At 46.0% G+C, this 9,233-nt stretch overlaps 1 protein-coding gene across 1 annotated transcript; it reads left to right on the forward strand.

Moving 5' to 3' along the window:
• Positions 1–930: 930 nt before the first annotated feature.
• LOC149361011 (uncharacterized) lies at positions 931–1,362 on the forward strand. Its single transcript, XM_089567974.1, has one exon. It carries the CDS (start codon positions 931–933, stop codon positions 1,360–1,362), a length of 432 nt encoding a protein of 143 aa, XP_089424100.1.
• Positions 1,363–9,233: the final 7,871 nt, after the last annotated feature.

Genomic DNA, 9,233 nt, shown 5'->3' on the forward strand with positions numbered 1-9,233 from the left:
AGATATCTGTCTGCTACGACAATTTTGCGAAGGCAGATTGATTTATCCTCTACAATTACATTGATGCTTCTACTGTACTGAATGTTCTTAATCTAAGCCGGGGCTTCACACACGTGACAAAAATTTTCTGGACGGTGAAGGCGGGAGGAGGTGAGTCGAGGGTAGCGGTTTAATAGGTTAGCCCCACAGCTAGGGCATGGGCATGTAGGCAACGGCTGCACCTGCTGGTGAAGGCCTTGCGGAGGGCGCAAGTAGCTGGGTTAGTGTTGGGTGGCTCTTCTGGAAGGTAGAGTTGGGTAGATGCTGAAGGGGGGGGGTGGATTGAGGGTTGCTGTAAAGGAGTGTTAAGGGGGAGTGATGGGGACGTGCAGGGTGGGTGATGCTTCTTAAGGGCACTGGTGTAGTCGTAGAGTCTCCTCGCTTGAGCTCGGGCGGTGGGTGGTCACAGTAGCAATGCTTTCGCGGTAATATGAAAAAGCAGGACGTTCTGACGCATCGCAACACCAAATCTATTTCACGCATGTAGCGGCTGCTAAGCGCTCCAGAGCTGGCGTCGTAAGCAGTGGCATGGACTGCTCGGGACCTATGAGCAGAAGTGGAGATTGCCTCTGCATCTTTTGTGCACTTGTTGATTAGTAACACGCTGTTTTTTTTGCTATTGATATTAAATCTCATGAACTCCCAAGTTAAAGCAGCAAACAAACTCATCAGCCAATGTGCAGCGGCTACAAAATCAAAACGGCGATGACTCAGCCCATAGTTAAGCCTCACCCAAGCGCACACTGCATACGCTAGATACAATGCACTTGTCCGTGAAGGCGAATGCTGTTACTAAAGTTATCAGAAACGCTGCCGGAAGAGAGCTATCGATTTAATCCGACAGAATCTGCGAAGCGTAGTCGTTCAATTCTTATAAATACTTCGCAGGTCATGATCATCGTTTTCTTCGCCGCCTTCGCAACAGTGAAGGCTCACCCCGAAGTTGGCTTCGGCTACGATCTCGACTATGGGCTTGGTTACGGAGACTTTAGTCACGGAGGATTCGGCAACGAAGGGTTCGGCTACGAAGGATTTGGCTACGAAGGATTCGGCTACGAAGGATCCGGCTACGGAGGGCTCGATTATGGAGGCGTCAACAGTGTCGGCCTTGGAAGCAGTGTGACACTTCTGAGCGGTGGACCCGCCTTCTCGAAGGCGGTCGCTGGGCCCGCGTTCTTGGTCAAATCTGTTCACCATGTCAACAAGGTGTCCGGCGGAGGAGCCCTGCTCGCCCACTCCGGTCTCGGTGGAGGTCTGGGATATAGCTACGGCGGCTATGGCTACGGTGGATATGGCCATGGTGACTACGGCCTGAAGCATTGAGCGGACGTGAGGTTATAATGACTATGCAGAGACGCATCTAGAAGGTGGTTTAGTTGTGCTATTTATTGTGTCACGCGTAAACACGATGCGCTAAGACGCTCTATCTGGTCATGTAAATATTTTTCAGCTTGCTTAGGTTCTTTCTTTCACCAATTTTTTACGAAGTACGAAAAATAAAAGGCATTTCTTTCGATTCACAGTTTTATTGACGCACTACCTGCTACAGTGTCTTAGTAGGTGTTCTTTTACTGAGCACTGGGCCTGAGATTTAATGCCGATCGCGGCGTCAGCTTATGAGTGCAGGTTACATGCTAAAACAGTCGGTCACTTAGGTAACCTCACTTGGGAGAAATTAATACTGAGTTCACATAGCGTGTCTCATAGCCGCTCTCTCATCTCTGGCACGTAAGAACTTTCTGTGCCCTAGGTTTTGCTGCGGGAATTGTTTCTAAGAGTTCGTCCGCCAGGGACACACGCGACGCTCGTGGAAAATAAATTAGCTGACGCCTAGGCAATGCCTAAGCTGGTTTCAGTATAGCACAAGGAGCTCGCCGGGCTCGCAAAGCACGACCTAGCCCAACTACGCATGCCCCATATACGAATCGAAATTCATTAGTCGTGAAGCTTCACGTCTCGTTGTTGAATTTGGCGCGCGCCGCTAATTCGCGGGGCGACAAAGAGGCCTCTGAAGGCGCCACCGTGGCCAACGTGGTCCGCGACCTCTGGAAGCCTGCGCTCGACCCAGGACTTACGTTCGCCAACGCCGTGGTCTGCCTCACATCAGCCACCAGGAATTGGCTAGAGCGCCGACAGTCGGAGGTCGGCGGCAGAGGGGTCGGCTGTCACATCTCCAATGCAGCCATCCGAGGCGACCCTGTATGGTCCAGTTTTGAGGCAAGGAAGGCATGCAGCAAGCTAGAGTACCACAGTCGACTCCATTTCATGAGCCGCGACCGATGGGCAAGGCGCATCTTTGAATACCTCGCCGTGGCATGCCTGCGCACTACATTTGTGAAGCGCCTGCATAGAATATAAGGCAAGTATGGCCTTTTCCAGTCACCCATAAATGCCGAAAAAGCAACGGGATGGAAACAGGAGGCAAGGAGACGGGCCCTGGAAGAAGAGAGAAAGCAATGGCTCAAGGCGCTCGCCGAAAAGCCGACACTCGCTGTATAGCGCGAGTACAAGAACAGCATCAGACCTGAAAAGATATTCGACAACGGCCTGGGCAGCCCATTATTGTTTGAGGCCCGCGCCGAAGCGCTCCGGACATTTGTTAACCGCCGCCGCTTCGATACAACACCAGAAGCGCTGTCAGTACTATGCTGAGCGGGTGGCGATGCGGAGAAGACCGTCGACCACTGTCACCCTTTTCGTTGGACTTATAGCGTGCTTTCGCCGGTAGCATTTCACAATCACTCGTACGAGCACATAAAAAGTGATTTACAATACAGTGCAATTCGTGCAAAGTAACACTCGAGGGAGATTACAATACAGAGAAAGCCTTGCACCTAAAGTGCACTTATGCAAGAGAGAGAAACATACAAAACACAGTTTGTTCACCGGGCACTGCGACAGTCCGCCGACCAGAGGATCACGACAGAACAGCCCCACAAGCTGGCGCACGCTGCCTCCTGGTCCGTGGTTGGGCGAGTGGTGTTGACCACGGGAGACGTGCGGGCGCGCTTCACTGAAGCTTGGACGGCGGCTCGGGCAGACAGACAGCGGTCAACGCCCTCCATATACAGGCGCGCTCCGCGTCTGTTCCGTTCTTCGCGCCGAGGCAGGCGGCGCATACATAGAGTATCAGCTGCGTAATTTGCTTCTTCTCGTGCCGGGCGCGCGTCCCCATTGGCCAGGTTCGGAGACCACTTCCAGAACCTTCCAGATGATTCTTGCGAGAACACTTTTTTTCTCCACTTCGCGAAGTGTAGAAAAGCAGAAAAGAAGCACAGTGCATCGTTGAAGACATCAATAAAAAGCGGCGTGAAACGCTGCACACAAATTTCGCCTGCGCCGCATGCGCCCTGAACTTCTTTGTTTGTTTTATATTCATTTTCATCCTGCACGCAACGGAAACAATTAAGCCACACGAACTGGCACCGTTACAGCTTTCGTTGTTGGTTGCCTTACCTCATCGAAGCTCGAGACGTTGTACCCGGCACATATGCGTCGCCTTGTTGACACCGGTCTTCAGAAACTCAACTTATGCACAGAAACACTGATTCACACAGATGCTGCTCTGATGAGCATAGTCCCGTCGACATACCGGACACATTCCGGAAACCTTTTGCTCAGACAGAAAGCAGCCTTTAGTGCCACTTATACTGGTGAACAGCGCAAAAAAGGCGGGACAACAACAAGACAAGCGCTGACTATCAACTGGGTTTATTGAAGGACTTAGCAACTTAGGACTTAGCACTTAGCAACAAGGAATTGGCTTACGTCACTTCACATGTGACATAAGTTTTGATTTTCACGGCCCTTTTTCACACTATCTTCTTACTTCTTTGTGTTATGTTTTTTTATATATACCCTTCCGTCCTTCAATAAACCCAGTTGATAGTCAGCGCTTGTCTTGTTGTCCCGCCTTTTTTGCGCTGTTCACCAGTATGAATGCATACCAACTCGCCCAGATCTCAGCCTTACTTTTGTGCCACTCTCTCAACACTCACGGAGTTGAAGACTAGGTCAGTGACAGCGTTCATATATATAGAGGCTAACAATTAATCAAATGGTATCCAGATGCTAAAGGCTACCGATCTCGCCTTGAAACACAGAGGATCAGAGTAACGGCCGGAGCACCTACATTCCGACGTTTAAGGCAGACCTAGGTGCTCACGCGGTGCCTCTCGCCGCAAAAGCTTCTTGCACAGCCACCACACCATATCACTCGCCAGGTCGTCACACTCACGAACTGCCCACTCCTTCGAAAGGCCTCGCTATTCGCAGCTCATGCTAACGAATGACAGCAACGCACGCCGCCATAGCCGCACTGTTGCAACCGCGAGGACCGATGATTTCTTACTGTGAGAGAAGCGTTTGCAACGGGAGAGCAGCTTGAGCCCTCGCGCGGCTGGAACTTTACGCTCTGATGATGAATGCTCTGAAAGGCTGCCTATTTAAGGGGTACCCTGATGATGCTGTTTGAATACCTTCTGCAATCAAAACAGAGACGTTACTGAACATTTTATACTTCGAATAAGTCCATACCAAACTGCAGTGTGCTACCACCTGCATAAATCAGCGTTGTTTTCGTTTTTTTCTCATTAGCAGAATTCGGCCATCTCGCGGCCGTCCGAAATCTTCGCAACAAAACGGTGCATTTTTCAGCAATGCCGGCACTTCTGCGTCACGAAACATCATTTTGACATCACTCCATAATGCTTGTGCAACACATGATTCACGTGACAATGCTGCCAGCCAATCAGATTTCAAAAAGTGGTCTTTCTCAGTATGCAGCTATTTTCTACAAAATGTGAAATCGAACACAAGTGTTTTTTTCCCGCCACCTGTAGCTTCGTTTCCCCTCCACACGCGCTTACATTTGCCAACCAGGCACCAAGAATAACTGTGCTAAAAAAAGTTTTGTAGGTCAGGTCAGTGTCACGTCACTGCAAAAAGCGACCTCGAAGCTTGACGGTTTCGCTCCACAAGTTTGAAACTCGTAACTTGCATGTGATTGCCCTCAGCGTCAGAGGCCATGTGGCGCCGAACGGTGGCCATGCGTGTCAGGATTAGGGCCTCTGAATCACCTTTACAATCACTCTTTTCTGGTTAGAAAAAATCTAACACCATTCAAAAGATATATGAGAGGACATAGGCATGTATGCTCCTCAATTACTTAAATGCTTTATTTTTATTTCACTGTACTTAGCGACGTCATAGCTAAAGACGAAAAGACGAAAACAAACACTTTCATTCACAGATTCTTCCCTCTATGCTTACAACAAACATTAGAAAATTATGGCACCTTATAATCCCGTGACTAATGAAAATATCGTCTAAATCGACTCCCCTGGTGATCCCATTCCTTCAGACCTTGTTGCTGCAACTCTTAACTATCAATTTGCTCAGAATATTTCTGTTATATGTGATGCACACATACTAACCAATCATAATCACTACTATGAAACTATGTCGCCAATATTATTTGATACTTTTGGCGTCATTAAACTTTTCGATAACCTCAATCTTCATTCCGCTCCAGGTTGTGATCTTATTAGTGTTGTTCTTGAACAACACTTCAGCCTATGTTTTCATTATACTAAGAAAAATTTTTCAAAAATCTTATGACCAATCTATCCTACCGAAAGAGTGGAAAATTGGGAAGGAGATTCCAGTGTACAAGTCCGGTAGCAAAACATCTACCCTCAACTATCGTCCCATCTCCCTAACCAGCACAAGTTGCAAAATGTTCGAACATATAATTTTTACTAACCTTATTAATTTCCTTGAATCAAACGCCTTCTTCTAATCCGCACAACATGGTTTTCGGAAATCTTAATCTTGCGAGACTGAAATAATATGTTTTACAAATGCATTACACCGTATCCTTCACCAATCATCACAAGCTAACTGTATAATTCTAGGCTTTAGTAAAGCTTTCGACATGGTATGTCAGAGACTCCAATTCTTAAAACTAAATGGCCTTAATATTAACCCATATCCACTGAATAGGTTTCACTGTTTTCTCTTTAATCACTCACAGTTTGTTAGTGCTAATGGTTTTAATTCGGTTTCAAAGGAGTGTATTCAGGCGTTGCCGAAGCCTCAGTCCTTGGGCCTCTTTTATTCTTAATCTACATGAGTGATCTTCCGTCTCTTGTTAACTCTCATATCCTCCTTTTTGCAAATGATTGCGTTTTTTTCATAGAATTAACTGACACTAACGACAGCTCAGCACTTCATTCTGACCTTATCACTATAGCTAACTGGTGCGAGAATTGGTCAATTCGACTAAACATTAAAGGGTCAGTCTACTGAATTTTATCGACCATATTTTCTTTGCGTCAACCGATAGCCCTTTACTCAAATTACCGTTTAGCCAGCTGTGGTGCCAAGGAGTGCGGTAGAACATTTTAAAATAGAATTTATTAATGTGGGAACACATCTGTATGAGTTGGTAGTCTCATCTGGCAACCATCTGGATTTGCGCCGCGCGGCGACAAACATGGCGGCGCCCGTTGAAGCCGGACCTCTCGCTTCGGACTGAATTCTCGTTGTTGCTGCCTTTTTCAGTGCGTTCACTGGCCATAAATGGGGCGCCTGTCTTTCGCTTCGTCTCATCTCGCCTATAGGAAAACATATAAAAGATAAATTTGCTTTATTTTAATAATTAGAGTGACGATTCTGCCGCTCCTAGGCTTAAGTAGAGAGTCGGTTTGTTTACAGCAATGGTTCCCGTCCTGACGACCAGATGGCGCCACTATAGGCTGAGTTTATTTTTGCGTCTCTGCTAGCATACGCTGAACTAAAAGTGGGAATATGCCTGCGTTTTGCGTACGTGTAACTATAAATATTCATGTGATTTACAGAAAAAGCGAGCGGTACGCCTTTTACAGTTTACTAGAACAAAACGTGCGTTTCTCTGACATTGGGGCATACAAATGGTACGTAGTATATTCACTTATGCTTCTACAAAAAAAGACTACCACTTTCTTGAACAAAATGAACGTTTGGGGTCGCCACCATGCATTTTTACGCGACTTTTAACGCCGAAATAAAATATAAATTCCTGCCTAAACCGGGCGCAGACCCCTCGTTATTGATGTTATAGGGTGCCAACTACCAGAATATGCCATTATTTATACACTCATCTCGGTGAGTAGACTGACCCTTTAACAAATGCAAACTCATGCGTGTTGCAAGAAAATCTGCAGCTTCGGTTTTGTATTATAATGATGACATATTTTTGGAGTCTGTAATATCATATGAATACCTTGGCGTTCATATCACATTTAACCTAAGGTGGTCTCTTCATATCGAGCACATAATAAACAACATAATCGCATGCTTGGTTACTTACGTCATATTTTTTTTTTCAACGTTTCTTCCTTTGTGAAACTTTTGCTATACCGTGTCGTGCGTTTTTATCGTAAAGACTTTCAAATTTTTTCTTACCTCAACCGCTGGCTCGTTTGCGCTGAAACTGCACACAGAGCTTGCGTATTATGGTAACTTTTCTATCGTAGCAAGTTTTACAACGGTACTTAATTAGTTGAGCCGTGCATGATGCAAAAGCGTAATCGTCTGCGTCGAGATCGGCGAACCGAAGCTCAAAACACCGAGTTTTTGCTGAAGGGCGGCTGTAGCGCCATCTGTCTTCGACAACGAAATTAAACAAGAAAAACACAGCTCAGGACATCGCGACGTCGTCCTCCGACGCTTTAGGAGACTCACGAAAGCAGACGATATAAGCTGAATTGGATAGTCATTGGACGAAAAAAAGAAGACGTAAAACAATATACTTTTAATGGCACAGCCGCGTTAAAATAGTTGTTTCTGGCATTTTTTCCGCTCAGTTGGCCAAAGCGCTTAACCCCGCGCTCCTTGCAACGCTCGCCTTGGCGGCTTGTGACGCTTTCCACTGCAGAAGACAGATGGCGCTACTGCCGCCATTCAGCAAAAACTCGGTGTTTTGGGCTTCGGCTCGCCGATCTCGACGCAGACGATTACGCTTTTTTATCATGCACGGCTCAACTAAGTAAGTACCGTTGTAAAACTTGCTACGATACAAAAGTTACCAAAATACGTAAGCTATGTGTGCAGTTTCACCGCAAACGAGCCAGCGGTTGAGTTAAGAAAAATTTTGAAAGTCTTTACGATAAAAACGCACAATACGGTATATAAAACTAATTCGTTCCAAACTGGAGTATTCATCGTCCCTGTGGGGTTCTGCTTATGACAGTCATAGTACTGCTATTGAAATCGTTAAGAATAACACCGCGCGTTTGGACCTCTTAATTACAACCACATTACAAGCACAACTACTATGAAATCCAGTCTTTCTCTTCCATTGCTGTGACTTCGTCGAAAAGTGTCTCGTATCGCATTATTTCACAAGTTGTACCATAATCCTGTGCTGCGCGGTCGCATTATTCCGCAGCCATTTTATGTATGCCATCGTACCGACCATCCTCATAATGTCGGTTCCGATTCTTCTAACACCAAATATTTTTCTCAGTCATTTTTGCCGCATACCTCGCGCGACGTTAATCACCTTCCTGTACGTATTGCCTACATGAATAAATACGAGATATTCCGCGAAGGTATAGCTAGCATTGTATACTCAGGTGTTATTTCAATTTGCCTCTCTGCTGTATTTTTCTAATCTTTTTCTTGTGTTTTTGCCACTCACTTTCTGCAGTGCCTCTGGCCCTGAAGGGTACAATAAATAAATAAATAAATAATGAAATGTTCATCTGTGCAACCACTTGTTGAAGGTCTATTTCTCTCAGCTGTGTTCTTGTATTTTAAAATGATTCTATGCTATGTGCGGAACTGGAAACACGCCAGAAATGTTCATCCAGAGTGTCTACTTGTTCCTCTATATTTGTTTGTGTATCAGGGGGCTTTAAGAAAGGGAATTCTTTAAACTGTGAAGTTGCCAGCTGATTTAAGAACTTGCCCCCAGATTTTTTTTTCTATGTGATTGAGCTGTTTTTAGACTATATGTCATTTTTGCAGGAACCTTTCTCGGCATTGCTACGGATACGCCGTGCATTAGCTCTCTCCTTTTTAAACTTTATCAGGTTCTCGTGCATCGAACGCTTGCGAAAAATTTCCCAGGCTTTATTTTGCTCCCTTTTCGCTTCTCTAAATTCTTTGCCATAACACACCTTGTGGTTTTGTCGAACTACCCCCGAGGA

This window comes from Amblyomma mixtum, chromosome 2 (assembly GCF_055824585.1).
Source record: "Amblyomma mixtum isolate Tamu chromosome 2, ASM5582458v1, whole genome shotgun sequence".
In the NCBI taxonomy this organism is placed as follows: Eukaryota; Metazoa; Arthropoda; class Arachnida; order Ixodida; family Ixodidae; genus Amblyomma; species Amblyomma mixtum.